The following is a 17,858-nucleotide window of genomic DNA, read 5'->3' as shown; positions in this document are numbered from 1 at the left end:
GCGCCTTTGGCGTCTAGTTATGCCGGCCACATGACCACAGAGACGTTTTTGGACAAGCGCTGGCTCTTCGGCTTTGAAACGGAGATGAGCACCGGCCCCTAGAGTCAGAAACGACTAGCACGCATGTGCAGGGGAACCTTTACCTTTACCTTACGGTGGGAAGGTAACAGTGTTCTGTGCGCCTTTGGCGTCTAGTCATGCCGGCCACATGACCACGGAGACGTCCTCGGACAAGCGCCGGCTCTTCGGCTTTGAAACGGAGATGAGCACCGGCCCCTAGAGTTGGAAATGACTTGCACGGATGTGTGGGGGAACCTTTACCTTTATATATATCATCAAGTATTGCTGTTCTGCAGAGTTTCAAACAGTAGCAAGTAGTTTTCACAGCCTAATGTGAAAATGATGGAACTCCACTGAAATCTAACCATGCAAAAACTTTATCCACTGAATCATCTTCCTAAGATTGGCATAGCGTATGTATAGGTAGGACCACAACACTAGTACGTTCAATTCTACCACAGAGGGCCCAAGGAAATTTGCATAGCATTGCTCATTTGCATACAGGAAGAGCTCATCTTACAACCATTTAACAACTGTTTGAAGTTATGGCAGCGCTGAAAAAAAGTGAGTTACGACTGGTTCTTGCATTTAGGATCATCACAGCATCCTCATGGTCACATGATCAAAATTCGGCTGCTGGCACCTGGCATGTATTTATGAGTTGCAGCATCCCAAGGTCATGTGATCGCCATTTGCAACCTTCCCAGCTGACTTCCGACAAGCAAAGTCAATTGGAGGGGGGGCAGATTCGCTTAACCAACCCTGTGATTCGTTTAACCACTGCAGCAAAACAAAGGCTATAAAATTTAACAACCTCATCACTTAGCAGGAAGTTCCAGATCCAATTGTGACTGTAAGTTGAGGACTACTTGCATGTTCATCCAGTGGCACTCAGCCTAAAATATACAGCTGCCCAAATCTCCACCCGCTTCAGCTACATCTATCGTTTTCCTTGGCTCAAAACAAAAGGATTTGCAGCACAGATAACTCCTAGCATTAATTCCCAGCATGCTGAAAATGCTTATTTATTTATTCTTAAAATGACTTGTGTCCAGGAGACACAAACGTTATTGAAACAAAACCCAACACAATACTCAAAAAGTAAACGCCAACTCAAACAAACGACAAACAGAATAAGATAGCCTCACTATTTAATATACCGGATTTTTTTGTTTGTTTGTTTAAATAAGCATTGGGAGGTATTCCTGTCCCTACAGAACAGATCTACTTCTTAGTGAGTTGGCCAAAAACGTGTAACTTACAACACCTAGCAGCCCCAGGTCCAAACATGGATTCTGGGAACTATAGGTCCGACAACTGCCACAAGCTGTATCAAGTCCGCCACCGCTAATTTGACAAAGAAGGTAAAGGTAAAGGTAAAGGTTCCCCCGCACATGCGTGCTAGTCATTTCCAACTCTAGGGGCCGGTGCTCATCTCCGTTTCAAAGCCGAAGAGTCAGCGCTTGTCCCAGGACGTCTCCGTGGTCATGTGGCCGGCATGACTAGACGCCAAAGGCGCACGGAACGCTGTTACCTTCCCACCGTAGTGGTCCCTATTTTTCTACTTGCATTTTTACGTGCTTTCGAACTGCTAGGTTGGCAGAAGCTGGGACGAGTAACAGGCGCTCACTCTGCTACGAGGCACTCGGGATTCGACCCACCAAACTGCCGACCTTCCGATCGACAAGCTCAGCGTCCTAACCCACTGAGCCACCACGTCCCTCCTGACAAAGAAACTATAGCCCAATTGCTTTTATGAAAAATTCAAGTTGGGAGGGGTCTTGGCGAGTGGCAGCATCACTGGGTTCCAGCTAAGGTCCATTTGCGGAAAAGGATACCTTGTATAGCTTGCTGAGAAGGCAATAACTTCTCTCTAAGCAGGGACAAGATAAAAATCTCCCTCCCTACTCAAAGAGACTCTGCTTAATGTGCAAGAGCCTCCCCCCCTTCTCCCTCTCCCCCACCCACCCACCCACAGATCTCTCTGCAGAACAAAAGAGACAAAACAATGCATCAAATCTAGTTTGGCAGCAGCAGGAAGGGGGGGGAAAGGACAATGGGACAGCAATTCCACTCAGAATCTGCTGTAGCATTTGAGAATATTCAGTGGTTTGATCCTTTCCCTTCAAGGCATTAAAATGCAAGCCCAAAAGTACCTGGGGTGGGGCTCAGGGAGAGAAATTCTGATTTATCATGCCATGCAAGAGGAAGATGACACAGGGAGACTAGGCAGCGAGAGGGGAAAGGGAGTGTGTGCATTGAAGTGATCATAGGACACAGAATATAGAATAACAGAGTTGGGAGGGACCTCAGAGGTCTTCTAGCCCAACCCCTGCTCAAGCAGGAGACCCTATGCCATTTCAGACAAATAGTTGTCCAGTCTCTTTTTGAAAGCTTTCAGTAATGGGGCACCCACAACTTCTGAAGGTAAGCTATTCCATTGGTTGATTGCTCTCACCATTAGGAAATTTCTCCTTAGTTCTAGGCTGCTTCTCTCCTTGGTTAGTTTCCATTGTTGTTTCTAGTCTTGCCTTGGAGAATAGTTGGACTCTCTTGTCTTTGCAGGAGCCCCTCAAATATTGGAACAATGCCATCATGTCTCCCCTAGTCCTACTTTTCATCAAGCTAGGTAAAGGGTAAAGGTTCCCCCGCACATGCGTGCTAGTCGTTTCCGACTCTAGGGGCCGGTGCTCATCTCTGTTTCAAAGCCGAAGAGCCAGCGCTTGTCCGAGGACGTCTCCGTGGTCCTGTGGCCGGCATGACTAGACGCCAAAGGCGCACGGAACGCTGTTACCTTCCCAGCGTAGTGGTCCCTATTTTTCTACTTGCATTTTTTACGTGCTTTCGAACTGCTAGGTTGGCAGAAGCTGGGACAAGTAACAGGCGCTCACTCTTTTACGCGGCACTCGGGATTCGACCCGCCAAACTGCCGACCTTCTGATCGACAAGCTCAGCGTCCTAACCCACTGAGCCACCGCGTCCCTTCTTCTTCAGGCTAGGCATACCCAATTCCTGTAACCGTTCTTTGTACATTTTAGCCTTTGGAATGGTTAAATTCTGCTTCCAGAATTGTGAAAGATTTCTCAAAGGCTCTGGCTGAAGGTATGCAGATGCATGCACAGCCCTTCCCTCTTCCGTCTGCACTCCATCCCCAAAGAGTGCAGGAGAGCTACAGCTTCATTCAGGCACATTGTGCGCAGTTCCACAATGCTCAGCTGGGGCAGAAGGCCAAGGAAACTGGAAGAAGATTGATGGGTTGACATGACAGAATCCAGAGAGGATTCTGTGAAAAGCCAAGTTAAACTTGTTATAACTACAGCCCACGATACAAACCAAAGGTGAAGAGCCAAGCCATCCAGGAAGGACCAGCATCTCCTAAGTTATCTCTGCAGAAGAAGTCTCTTTGGTACCCAGAAAAAGGCGGAAGATGCTCTTAAAACAGGGTTGCTAAGCAACCCAGCCTCCTGCCCTCAGAATCTTGGCTCAGCCAATGGCAGCATGCCTCAATGACATCATCAGCCTTCTTTGGAATGGACTTACTGGCGTGTGCCTGGCTGGATACACTTGGCAAAGAAAAATGGATCGCTTGGCAAAACTTTGGGGGTTGTCCTGCAAAACCATTTTCTCCTTCCCTTTTAAAAGAAGTGAAGTGGCTGGGTTGGGGGGGGGCGTTAAGGCGCCTAACTTTCCCAGAAGCACACTGAATATCCCACCCATCCTGAGGCATTCCTATCTTCAAATGAGAGATTTGCAAACCAATAGGTTGCTTCCATGTTCAATTGACTGGAGAGTTTGCTGGAAAAAATTCTGGGGAGAAGTGGGTTGATTTAGTTTCAAAAATACTCCCCAAATTGGAATTCTCCCCAAATGACTATACAGGTGACACCTGTTATTCTCTCCCGCAGCCTGCTGGGAAAGAGACAAGGGTGACCCCCCCACACTCCCAAAATGTGCCAGGAGCCCAGTTCAAACTCACTCCCCATAGATAAGAGAAAAAAACAGCCCTATCTCCTGATTTAAATGCACTTGGCTGAACATAATTTATTAGAAGCCAACTGGCCATCATTTTTCTCTATAAATATTTCTCTATTCAAGGAGTAGGATTGAAAATTGTGTTGGTTTGTGTGTGTACATGTAGAGAGCCAAAAGAGAAACAGAGAGATAAGAGGGATAAAACTCAGCCCAAAGCTTATCCAAAGGAATTCAGTTTTTGGGAAAGGAGGGGAGAAGTTAAGGGATGAAAAACAAAAGACAGGAAAATATCCAAGCACTAAAATCTGGAGTATCAGAGGAGAATACTGATTCCGTGGAAACGATATAAAGGCACATCCTTTAAAAGCAGGGTTTTTTTGTTTTTTTTCAAACTTGGCAACTTGGAAGATGTGTGGACTTCAACTCCCAGAATTCCCCAGCCAGCATGGATGGGCTGGCTGAGGAATTCTGGGAGTTGGCGTCCATACATCTTCCAAGTTGCCAAATTTGAAAATCACTGCTTTAAAACAACCTGGCGAGCTGAATAAGGCAATCTGTATTGCAATCTTTTATAGCAGGTCTTCAATCTTCACACCCCGTTTTACAAGACTGTGGGCTGAGCAGGTAGAACGAAATAGGGAGAATGTGGCTTACTCTTCATTTCAGAGCAATATCCAGCAATCTTTGGGCAGCTGTTGTGGCAGAAATGGTTTTAGAAACTCTGGCTAACCAAACACAAAAACAAACACAAACACACACAGAGAGAGTTCATCATTTCCCCCCTGATCAGGGTGATTAGGCCCAAATTGGGGTGTTTTTTTTCTTTCCTGTGCAAACAATGGCGATGAATCTCTAAACTAAGCCAGATTAAATTCCCAGCCTTCCTATCTTTTCTTCTGTCAGGTGCAGAGAAGCAGGACCCTTCATTAAGCTGCAGAGAAGGGTTATTCAAGCCTATGCAAAGTCCTCTACTTACAGCTGTTCGTTTAGTGACCAAAGTTACGACATGTGGGGAAAATCCAGAGAAAGAAATATTTTGGGAAATATTAAAAAGGTAGAATATATTTTCTCAAAGGAATGATGGAGAATGATCTTTAAAAAAGACAGAAATCAGCTCCAGCCCCTAGGCCAGGGGTAGGCAACCTTGGCTCTTTTATGACTCGCGGACTTCAACTCCCAGAATTCCTGAGCCAGCATTGAAGTCCCCGAGTCATAAAAGAGCCAATTTCGCCTACCCCTGCCCTAGGCAGAAACCAGCTTTTAGAAATGCAGATGTAATAATCCATTCAGGAAGGTTGGAGCCTTCCAGCTAGAAGCTGAAGAGATTAGGAAGACAAAGACACTTAAAATCTACATACCCCACCCAAACTCTAAGACAGGACATAATAGGATTAACCCACCAATGCCAAAAGGGCACACTCAGACTCAGGTCAAAGTACATGACACAGGAAATACAAAGCCTCAAACAGGAACAGGAAACAACCTCAAGAGCCACAGAAGGTATAAAAGCCCATCACTTTGCTGCATGTGCTAAGTTTTTCCAGAGCCATCTTTCTGTCTGGCTCTCCTCTTCAATAAACTACAAGCCTCTTTCTAAAGCAGTCTCCATTTTGATTATTCCCGGCTTGGACTGGACCCTGATGAAGATTTTTCTTTCCACAAACAGGACTCAAAAAAGTGACTTTTGACTGTTTTTTTCACACTTATGATCATGGCAGCATCCCCATGGTCACATGATCAAATTTGTATTTATGACGGTTGCAGTGTCCCAAGGTCTTGTGATCTCCTACGGAGACCTTCTAACAAGCGAAGTCAATAGATAAGCCAGATTCACTTAACAACCATGTTACTAACTTCACAACTGCAGTGATTCACTTAAGAACGGTGGCAAGTAAGGCCATCAAATAGGTCAAAAATGATTTAACAACTTTCTTGCTTAGCAATGGACATTTTGGGCTCGATTGTGGTCAAGGACTACTGTGCACAAGAGTCTAATAAACTTAAGTTCAATACTTAATTGGTGCCAGATACGAGTCAACGAAATTCAAGAGGTCTGGACTTGGATCGTTTGTGGCAATGTAATGATTCTAAGCTGCTGACACATTTAACTCTGTCCCCTAGCTCTGCCTGCATCTCCTACATCTCCAGATTTGTTGGGTTGCAGCAGCTATGTTTCCTACCCTGTATAGATTGAACCAAACTTTTGGAGATGGCAGCAGAAATGTTACTTTACACACTGAAAGGTAGCAGATTCTCCATCAGGCCAAATTAGAAACTGCTTTGCACAGAAGAACATCTGTTTTGAAAATCCTGCGTGTGATTTACAACCCCCTTGCCTGGACAAGCTGCATTTCCTGATTACTAAAAGGAAAAGATTATTTTTTCACTCTCCGGCCAGCCTATCTTTGACAAACAGCTATTGAAATCTATACCTCTCTCTCTCTCTCTCTGCTTTTTCACAAAGGAAACATCTTTCATCTCTGTCCCAGTGTTTTAGAGGGTTGGCATCACCGTCCAGCCACTTCAGCTATTTGGATCTTATTTAAAGAAGAACACCAGCTAGCAACTTTATTCAGAAATGACCTGCAAATCTCCAGAGCTTCAAGGGCCCGAAGGAGAAGGGGAGGAGTCTTCACGCAATCTCATGGTGAATTCTTAGGAACTAGTAGGGAATTCTTTGTCAAAAGCCAGCAGGGAATTTTCAACTGTGCCCAAATTACTCGGTTGCTGAGATTCAGGAGAACTTCAAACACTTCATGAAGTTTCGTGGGCCTTTGGATCTAGCCATGAGACTCTGCTGCTCTGTGGCCCAACCTCCAACCCTTGATACATACCAAACACAATTCATGGAAATTGCCTACAAGACGAGTGGGAGGAAGGAGGCCCAGGGTTCAGGCCAAGAGGTGAGATCAGAGGCAGAAAGACAATGCACAGCCAGGCTGGGTGCCTGTCTAAATAGCAACTTACAAGCCCACCTTCCCTCTCCCTGTAACACAAGATCATTGAAAAGCAGCAAAGAGTGGTCCAATCTTCTAATATAACAACTTTGGTTGAATTTGGTTCTTTAGGAAAGGAACTATCTCTTCCACTCAAGCTCAGTTCCCGATGACCACAAGATGGTTGGAAACAGGATGGAAGTGATTGCCCATGTCTTCTTCTGGGCTGGTTTTCTCAACTTCCCGCTCGATAGCCATGGACATCATTCCTTCGTGGATGATCCCATCCCATCCAGTTGAATCCAGCTCAACGTCCGAGCCTATGCAAAGTTGTGGAGTCCTTGGTGCTCAGACACTCCACAACTCAATCCTGAGTTGCAGGTATTCTCTTCTGTGGCTACACAAAGTTGCCCAGATGTTTCTGCCTGCTGCTGGGACCAAAACCCAGGGGCAGAATAACAACTGTACTGTAGCTCTATTTGAGAATTGTTTTCTTTTTTGGGTAATCTATAGGGCATGTGGTAGGTGAGTCTGAAACAAGCCAGTGGGGGTCAGAACAAAAGAGGGATTAGCTACCTTCCCCCCCCGCTTTCTCCCCTTTTTGTTATAATATCCATTTTTCTCCTCCCTAGCAGCCGACCGTTCTTTTCTGATAGGAAGCCTCTTTTTTGTGGTCAAAAAGTTGCTCACCTTTTCTCTACTGATGCCTTGAGAACACCCAAGAGTTACAGCAAGACGCTAAACAAACTAAGGTAGAAGGAATGCACACAACCCTTACATGCCCAGCACTGTAAACATCTCAGCTACACAAAAAGTGAAGAATTTGTACTTTGCAAGCATTAATCAGGGTTTTGCAATCTAACACAGGTGTGCATTACAAACTGTCTGCATTACAAAAGACAAGGTATAAAAAGACACAATTATCTCTTCCTGGCTGGAAAAATCCCAGGCCTTTTGTCACAAGCAGATTGTAAAATCCTAAAGCTGTCTCCAAGGAGATCTGAAATAACTTTGGGCTTTGCTGTGATCTTAACTACGGGTGAAGAATGACCTAAGTCGCCCCTTTCTTGATTCTTTGATCGTCTGCCACTGGGGGAAAAAGAGTAAACTGGCATTTCCTCAACAGTGATAGCTAGCTAGCTCCTTGAGAGAATCTATGGTGTGTTTTTATTGCCTTTATCTTTTGCTTGGGACCTCAAAACAACATACAAGAAGAGCCTCTTAATGTTGTTCCAACCACAATCCTAAAAGGTAGGCTGGGCCAAAAAACAGTGCCTCACCCCCAAATCATCCAGAGATCCTTTGTGGCTGAAGATGGGCATAACTATGGTTTAGTTCAATCTTTTTCAACACTTTAATCACTGTGCAACACAGCTCTACCTAACACACTCGTCTGTAATACCATTTTTTAAAAAAAAAAACCAACCCAGAGTTTTCATCTACTTTTTTAAAAAGCAACATTTTTTTTAATGTTCATAGAAAACACTTTCTGAAAATCGGCTTTCCTGTTCCCCTTCCATACAGGAGGTAATAAATCTTCTAAAAATAATGTCTTCCACAGGACGCATGTAGAAAAATCTCTGTCTCTCTTGCTTCGGAACAATTGGTTTTCATTCTTTGCACGCCTAACTTAGGACATTAAAAAAAAAAATCACATAAACTTACCCCGGGGTTTAAGTCTGGACTGAACAGATTTAGTAGCTTGGAATCTGCCCAGAGAAAGGGTCGCTCAATTACACTACTCTGTGTATTATTTAAATAGAAAAGCAGGAGGAATATGTTTTAGCTTAAGACTGAATTCAATCTTTGGAATTTTTTTTTTAAAAAAACTTTTGCAGGAAAAACATTCAGCGCAGCTACTGCTTTTCAGTCTCCAGTGCATTCCCAGAGTGTAGCATGCATGATGTGGTTTGTTGGCTTGGGTTTTGGTAATGTTGTGTGAACCAAGCCCATGTGATCAGTTCAAGGAACCATGGTAGAAATAAGGTTTAAGAAGATCCAGGATCCCATGCACCAAGCATGCAATGCACAATTAGAGCGCCTTATCACCCACTCCTTGCCTGTCACTCAACCAGCTTTCTTTTCTGTCTTACCTGCTCTGTGCAAAGCAACAAGCAAAGATCCCACCTTCTCCATATCCACCGACCCCAGAGGCTGCAACCGATGGTCTCCAGGGATCCACCAAGCATGCACCCTAGAAACGCCAACTTGTTTCACAGCAGTCCACTTTCGGCAACCTCCTGACTTCCAATCTCGGCTTGCAGCAACAAGGAAATATCTGCCACAGCCAGGCGCAAGTCCCAGATGGGTCCCTTCACCACCTCACCGGGAGGGAGTTCTCCCTTTTGTTCCCTGCTGGAGCCTGCTCAACACCCTCCCCCATGTCCAGCAGCCCCTGGTCTGAGAGAGGAAGTCACCAGGGCTTGGATGTTTGAGTCAACTCCGGCTTGCTCATTGTCACTGCCTCGTCCAGTCTTCCTTCCTAGCAACAAGAGAGAGAGAGCGAGCGGGCAGATTCTGAGCCGGTCAGGAACTCAGCCCTGATTTTGACTTTCCCAAGTTTTGAAAAACACCAGAGTTTGAACCCTGAAAGCATTCTGGGCTAAATAGGGCGTTACTTTGCCTAGAAAAAAAAACCCTCAAAAGAAATCCTGCAAGATTAGAAGGAGTGGAGAGACCTGTCCCATAAAATTGCCAAGTGTCAGACACGACTGAATGGATAACATCCTCATCAACATTTTAAGAAGGTGACGAGTTCATCATTTCCACTGATGTTTCCGGACAGGTCCTTCCATGGAGAACCAAAAGATCTGTTTTAGAAAGTCCTGGACTTACAACAGTTCATTTAGCGTCTGTTCAAAGTTACAACGGCACTGATAAAGATGACTCATGACCGTTTTTCAAAGGGACGACCTTTGCAGCATCCCCATGATCAGGTGATCAAAAATTGGATGCTTGGGAACCGGTCCATATTTACGACCGTTATTGTGTCCCAAGATCACGTGATCCTCCTTTGTGACCTTCTGACAAGCAAAGTCCATGGGGAAGTCAGGTTCACTTAACAACTGGGTCGCTAACTTATCCCCTGCAGTGATTCACTTAACAACTGTGGCAAGAAAGATCATAAAATGGGGCAAAACTCACTTAACAAACGTCTCACTCAACAACTGAAAGTTTGGGCTCAATTGTGGTCGTTAAGTGGAGGGCTAATTGTAGTTATATTTGGACTTCAGGGCCTCCAGCTGCCGATTATATCAACCAAGAGCATCTTCTTGACGTGTAGACAACTCCACACGTTCCCAGTGAAACTCATGAAACATTATCCGAATAGTGCACTGTGCAGGTGATCCATCCCATTTCTTCTGTCCATTAGCAATACAACAGTTGTCGACATATGACCACAATTGAGCTCAAAATTTATATCGCAAGGCTGGCTGGGGAATTCTGGGAGCTGAAGCCCACAGGTCTTCAAGTTGCCAAGGCTGGGGACCCCTGAGGTAGGAGATGGTGGGAGAGTCCTTGCTCCAGAATAGAAGACAACATTGAATCAAGGGGATAGTTGGACTTAAGTGACCAGGTCTGCACATCACACAAAGCTAAGACTTCTTTAACTACCATGTACTAAATAAATCATAATTGCTGGCTTTTGCGTACAAGGTTAAAGTCATAAAACCATGTTGCAAATCTTCATGACCACATTGCATATAATTGAGCGAAGCCATTTTGTGTGTTGTTGGTTTGGAGCTTTCTATGTTACATGAACTATAGGTCAGTTTCCATTTAGCTCAAGAAATAATTTATAAACTAGCAAGAAGAGCTGTGATGGGTTTGGTACCCCAACAGGCTAAGAAGGAGGAACTGAGAAGGTAATGGATACCCCAAATGCTTCCTCCTTCCTCTCCAACCGTGAGCGTCTACACACACACATACACACACACAAACAGCAGATTGTGCTAAACACAGAATCAGGTTGTTCTCCCCAGAGAATGAATTCAATTGCCAAGAAACTTCTTTCTGGCAATTGGGAGTTTAATCACTGCAAGGAAAACACCTCCCTGGAGCAAATCCATACTTTGAGAGCTTAGTAATCATGCATGGCCCAAAGGCTCTTAGTGAAAAAAATGTCCTCCCCCTCCTATCTTTGCAGAAATGAATTTCAAGATATGCACCCAAGGCTGTAGGTATTTCACAAAACAGCAGCAGAGCCACCAAAACAAGGATTGCCAGGCCACCTGCCTCTATCTATCTTCAATCTCTCTTTCCTTCATGCCTACAGATTGCTGGAAATCCTGCTTCGCTGCAATTCCCCTCCTTTTGGTTTTCCGTGATTTCACCAGAAATGTCCTGCATGCTTTTTTAAGGCTCGTTTTTTTTTACCACCTTGAGGGCGAGAAACTTGTTTTCTTTTTAATAGCACTGTAATTATCAGTAGATCTTCCCAAATCCCAATCCTGTACTTAAAACCTATTGTAAGCTTCACTTTCCATTCAGTTGAGAACTACACACAAGGAGGAATTTGGGAAGGGGGAAAAATGTAGAAATTGGGGCCACTCGGGGCTGGAGGTGGCATGAATTGCAATAGTATTTTTTCCCCCGCTTTTTCCCATTTCTCACATGGAGACACAACGTCCCCGGAATGAAACTGCCACCTGAAAGAGCCTCGCTGTGAAGTTGGACTCAAGCAAAATCAAAGTAGGAGACCAGAAAAAGGAGAAACGACATTGCAAACCCTGCTTCTCCTTCTCAGTCCCTTGGCTTCTGCAAAGGGTCTCAGCAACACCCTTCATTCCTAAAAGATGAAGGCAAAGATTTTTCCCAGACCAGTTGTGTCCAGGTCTAGGGCACGGTGCTCATCTCCTTTTCTTGGCTGGGTCAGCCAGTGTTGTCCGAAGACAAATTCTGTGACCATGTGACCAGCATGGCTATATGTCAAAGGCATACGGAACACTGTTTGTTACCTTCCCACTGAAGTGGTACCTATTAATCTACTCGCAGTTGCATGCTTTTGAACTGCTAGATGGGCAGGAGCTGGGGCACGTAACGGCAGCTCACCCCTTTGTGTGGTGGAGCTTGTGTCTCCAACCTGGGCTGTCAGCTCTCCAGCCGAGAACTCAGCGTCTTTTAACCTTCATTCCTATGTCCCATGAATTTAAAGGAGGATAGCCCTCCAACTTTCTCCGGGAAGGGCTTGTGCAATTCCTTAGCACCGGAAGCCAACTTTGGCACCTCCAAATCCATTCAATCCCTCTCTTCAAGGCTGGACAAAGCAGAGAAAAGAGATCTGAATTCTTTGCAGGGCACATTCAAAAGGATGCTGGAATTCTTCTGACTTGGGCAATCTGGCCTGCATAGAAGCGTCTCTAGAACAGGGGTGTGTCCAACCTTGGCAACTTTAAGACTTGTGGACTTGCAACTCCCAGAGAATACCCAGCCAGCCATGCTGAAGTTGAAGCCCACAGGTCTTGTGGACACCCCTGCATTAGAAGTTGAAAACCAAACTGCAACAGTTTGCTTTAACCTCCCAGCCATCAAAATGGTCTTTTAAAAAAAGGGGGATGGAGCTGGGATGATCTTTTACATCTTTCTCTGATTCAACATGCAAATATCTTTTCCATAGCCCGGCAGGTCTTTCCAGCTCTCTTCTCCCCCCCCCCGCCCCACCCCCAATTGTGGCTTAAGCTCCTCTCCCCTTCACCTGCACTGCAGGAGGCAGGTAGGAAAATAAACAGCCAGCCTCTTCCCTCCCCAATCTACAGCCAATCAGCTCAGGCATCACTTCCGCCATCCTGCTCACACACCTTGTGATTTGCTGGCTCTGTCTGCTAATTAGCAGGCTAAAAGCAATCATTTGGGGAACCATGGCAACAGCTTACAGATCCCCCCACCCACCCACCCACCCACCCACCAATGCCTTTTGGATGAGTTTTGTTTCCAAAAGAGGCTTCTTAAAGGCAAAACCCGCCTCAAAGATGGAGGGGAACAAAAGAGAGGAAGGTGGGTGATTGATTTTTTTTTGGGGGGGCTGCTCCTGATCCCTCCCCCTACCCTTCAAGGACTGTGTGGCTTTGCATTCAGCTAGTTGTCAGTTTTGTGAATGAACTTATTTGTGCATCTGCATGCATTACATAATCTAACAACAATAGGTATAACAATAAAGACATTGAGGATCGTTTTTTTTGCATGCCAATTCCCTCGGAGGCCATTACTTAGAAATATCAGGAGAATAAAGGAGAATATTTGTAGCTCAGGGTTGAAATGAGGGGTCCTTGGTGCTTTCTCAACTTGGTTGTTTTCTTGCAAGTGTATCATTACCTAAACTAGGTAACACCATCGTTCGTAAAGCCCACTCCCTCCTAGCACTGGTGGTGTTAGCTAGTGTGAGTAATGACATGTCTGCAAGAAAACAACCAAGCTCAGAAAGCAGCAAGGAATCCTCAACTATCCAGAGAGAATCTAGCTTATCTTGGCTGATATCAAGAAGAATTAAGTATAGTTTGATTGGGACTAGCCGATTAGTACTGGGTAGGAGACCACCATGAGTTCTCCCCGATGTTGGCTACAAAAATACATCTAGGAAGAGGGTAACATCAATTCCTTTCCACATGGTTCCCAAGTCACTTGTAAGTCACTTGTTCCGAGGCTGTTGTAACTTTGAACATTTGTCGTAGTCGTAAGTTGAGGACTACTGATATCTGCATCCTCCTGGCAATTCAGGATTATTTCATTCATTAAGGAAGTGGACTTGGTTGCTTCTAAGGGACCAGAAAGCACTCTGTGTTTGCACATGTTGATGCATGATCTTCTCTGTAAACCTACTCAACACTGTGAAGTATAAGCTAACAACACTGGGTAAATGCAAACAACATAGTCAGCCTGGTTGCTGAATTAAGCCATTTTCTGCATTCACAGAATATATTGAGCCATAAATTTACCAAACAGAGGTTTAGGGCAACATACTAAGCCTTGAACCATTCCAAAAACTGGAATTGGATGTGATTGGACACAACAGGAATTTGTGCCTGGTGCATAAGCTCTCAGTGTATATACAAACAACAGAGTGGTAAATCTTACATCACAAATCCTAAGATATAATAATAAATCCTAAGATACAAACAACAAGTGATAAATCCTAAGATACCAATAGGAGAAGCTGGTAGGAAAGATGAGAAAGAGAAGAAAAGGGAAAACCTGTTCATCTTTTCAAAATACCAGAGGGGGAAAAACCCCTTCCTCCTGCATTTTAACCACTATACCATACTATTTCTCCCAACACAAAGAGATAGATAGAACAACGGTGTCCAGCAAGGAAATCCTCATATTTATTCGGAATAAGTAGCTAGAATTTGCAAGTAACTCTTCCTGTTCCAACTAATTTCAAGACTGAAAGACTGAAGATTGCAAAAGATCTGTTTCTAGCAAATGCTGGTAAAGGTAATCCTTGACTTACGATCATTTAACAACGGTTTGAAGTTACAACGGGCTCAGAAAAAGTGACTTAGGACCTCTAAGTTGAACTTATGACTGTTGCACCACCTTCCTGATTGTGTGATCGGAATTCAGGCGCTTGGGCAACTGGCTGGCATTTACCACCGACTGCAACATCCAGCAGCATGTGATCATGATTTGCAACCTTCCTAGCCAAGTTTCCAAAATTGGAGAAGCTAGATCAACTTGATGACCATGTGAGTCGCTTCACAACCATGTGGTTTGTGATTTGTGATTTGCTTCACAACCACGATAAAAAAAGGTCGTAAAATCGGGTCCGGTCCTTCCTCAACGACTTCATTGCGTAGCAACCAAAATTCCACTCCCAACTGTGGCCATAAGCAGAGGGTTAACAGTACATGACTTCTGAGCAAAAGGTAAATGGTTGCTTTCAAACAACCTTGAATAGGGAAGAAATTGCAAAGGGAGGTGGGCAGCAGTTGACTTCAGCAGTTAAGCAGAGGCGAGTTTGGTTAATACTTGGATGGGAGACCTCAAGGAAAAACCCAGAGTTACAGGTTAATCAGGAAAGTCAAGAGAAAACATTGTGGATAAAGGCAGCCTCCTTTTATGCTGCAGACAAGAAAATGACCACCAAAGAATTGAAGCCTTTGAACTCTGGTGCTGGAGAAGACTCCTGCGAGTCCCTGCAAGGCGATCAAACCGGTCAGTCCTAGAGGAGATCAACCCTGACTGCTCTTTAGAAGGCCAGATCCTGAAGGTGAAACTCAAATACTTTGGCCACCTAATGAGAAGGAAGGACTCACTGGAGAAGAGCCTAATGCTGGGAAAGGTTGAGGGCAAGAGAAGAAGGGGACGACAGAGAACGAGGTGGCCGGATGGAGTCACTGAAGCAGTTCTGAGGTACATTCCAGGGACTGCCGTGGCATTTAATTTCCATCATATGTATCTCCACAAAAGCCAGTTTGGTGGAAAGAACTGGGAGACTGTGAGTTTAGTCTTACCTTTGCCACAAAGCCAACTAGGTAACCTTGGGCCAGTCACTTTCTCTCAGCCCTAGGAAGGAGGCAATGGCAAACCACTTTGGGGGGGGGGGGAAACGTGCCAAGAAAACTACTGGGATATGTCTAGGCAATCTCCAAAAAAAAAAGCAGACACAATTGAATGGAATAAATGGTATATTTAACGTAGCTTTAATGAATTGTATAGCAAAAGGGGACTGGTACTTAAAAAATAACTAAGAAATAATCACTTTCCTATTAGAAAGCATGATGAAATTCTCAACCTGTTCACTCACTGCCGGAAAAAGAGGGATGGAGGCAGTTATGCAAATCAGCTCTGCAGGATATCAGTTTGTAACAAAAGGAATGTGGGGTATAAAGTCTGCTCAGCATCTTCGCAATCCTTTTCAATCCTTTAAACAGTCTATAAGTATCCAAAAACCGCAGACATAACACAACAGATGGGCCATCTTCAGGACACAATGTGTTCCCATCTTACGGCTGTGGGGTGTGATTATTTTCAGGCACTGGAAGGACAAGGAACCCTGGTAGGCAGTAGACTCCAGTCTCTGCTTCTTAAACTGAAACTCCTATAGCTGCGTTCACACAACCTATTAAGCAAGAAGACGGGTAATCCACCATACAATAGCCCCGTTCTGGGGATTTGCATAGCACAGCCAAGAGAACTAACTCACCACCTTTTAAGCTAGCAAACCCAGCTATTGCATCCAGTTAGGACTGCATCCTGGTGGATCCCAGGTAGTACATCCCAGGCACTCTTTGGCCTGGAGGAAAAGAGAGAATTCTGGAAAAAGCATCCATAGAAGAGAGTTATTCCCCACCCCACCCCCTTACTTTCCATCCCCTCCTTTCCCCCAATTTGCCTCCAGGCCTGCAAGAGGCATTCATACAGCCTTGAGAGAAGACTTCAGCAGCAGCAGCAGCAGCAGGTCTCCTGAACGACCTTAAAGCTTTCCAAGGGGGGGGGGGGTGTCAAACCGTCCTTGTTTCTTCCGATTCTCACAACCGTTCGGACATTCACTGGAGACGGCCAGGATTATTTATTTATTTATTTATTTATTTATTTATTTAGGGGGGGCGGGGGGGAGAAGCGCTGGTGCGAGTGTTAGCCCCGCCAATCCCATCCCTTCTGAACGTGTGAAGCAGCCTCAGCGAAACCCCAGCCTTGCGCTCAGGGGTGGGTCGAGACTTTCTCGCGCGTCCGAAGTTCAGACCCTGAGCGCAAGGCTGGGGTTTCGCTGAGGCTGCTTCACACGTTCAGAAGGGATGGGATTGGCGGTGGGGGAGAAGCCGGGGGCGGGAGAGAGAAGGGCACGACGGCCCTTCTCCAACTTGGGGCTTCGGATGATGGGAACTGTAGCCCCCCCCACACACACACAGAGAGAGGGAAAGACTGGCAAAGCTGTGAGCTGGCACGGCGAAAGCTGAAGACGGGGTTCTCCCCACCTCCCCCCCCCAACACACACACACCCCTCATCCCCTTCCCGGTCGACCCCCGACCCCTACCTGTTGGTAGCTCGGGCCGCGTGGCCGGCGAGGCAGAGGAGGAGGAAGGCGAGACGGCGGCAGTCCGCTGGGGTCGCTTCCCGCGCGGCGTCTTCCCCAGCATCACCGGCGGGGAATTGCCCATCTTGGCGACGCGAGGCTCCTGCTGCGGCTGCTGCTGCTTCTATTGCGGCGGCAAGCCGTGGAGCATCGCCGAGCCTTCGGTCCGGAGCCGGGAGCCAAGCGACCTCCGCCGGGGCTCCGCCGCCGAGCTGCTGCCCAGCTCCGAACCGCCGGATCCACCGCCGCCGCCGCCGCATCGCCGTCGCTCCCTGCCCCCGCCCGCGGGCGGGCCGCGAACGAACCGTGGGGAGGGGGGGGGAAGAGGAAGGAGGGGATCTCCATCGGCCCCACCCCTCCTCCGGAGCGGAGACGCGCGTGGAAAAGCGGGAACGAGCGCCCGCACCCAGGATCGAGCCTGCTGCCGCAGCCGCCGCTTGCCACGCTGGAAAAAGGGCTACCGAGCACGTGCAGAGCGCTTTCCTTTCCCCCCCCTCCCTCCCCCCCCCACCGCCTTGCCCACGCGGCGCTGCTCCGGTGGGCGAAAGCGAAGGGTGCTATTCCCGGGTGGCCCGTCCCGTCTGTAGCCATCCTCGGGCAGCCAAGGGTGGCGATGCCCAAGGCCAGGGAACTGCGCCTGATTCAATGCACCCGCGCAGCCACATCAAAATACACCCACCCCCCTCCAAGATTTCCCTGGGTGGGACTTGGGGGCGGGGTGGGGGGGTGGGGGTCAGATTGGAAGCAGAAGCAGACGCCCGCCTCATGAGCCGCCAGGGGAAAGAGTTTTTTTATTTATTTATTTATTTATTTTAATTCCATTTATATCCCGCCCTTCTCCGAAGACTCAGGGCGGCTTACAAGCTTAGCAGTAGCA

At 46.4% G+C, this 17,858-nt stretch overlaps 1 protein-coding gene across 3 annotated transcripts in view; it reads right to left on the bottom strand.

Moving 5' to 3' along the window:
• Positions 1-17,202, bottom strand: part of NHSL2 (NHS like 2) — a 46,968-nt gene extending 29,766 nt beyond the window's left edge. For 2 of the 3 annotated variants that reach the window (XM_081336591.1, XM_081336592.1), the window contains exon 1: positions 16,943-17,202. In XM_081336591.1, coding sequence (XP_081192717.1) covers positions 16,943-17,066 — 124 coding nt within the window. In that variant the 5' untranslated portion in view covers positions 17,067-17,202. Of the gene's footprint in view, positions 1-9,061; positions 9,185-16,942 lie in introns of those variants that run through there. The other variant, XM_081336593.1, reaches the window with a different exon arrangement.
• Between the last annotated feature and the right edge of the window lie 656 nt (positions 17,203-17,858).

The sequence above is a fragment of the Vipera berus genome (genome assembly GCF_964194415.1).
Source record: "Vipera berus genome assembly, chromosome: 11".
Taxonomy (NCBI): Eukaryota; Metazoa; Chordata; class Lepidosauria; order Squamata; family Viperidae; genus Vipera; species Vipera berus.
The sequence above is the reverse complement of the archived record's forward strand: the minus strand, read 5'-3'. Positions and strand labels throughout refer to the sequence as shown.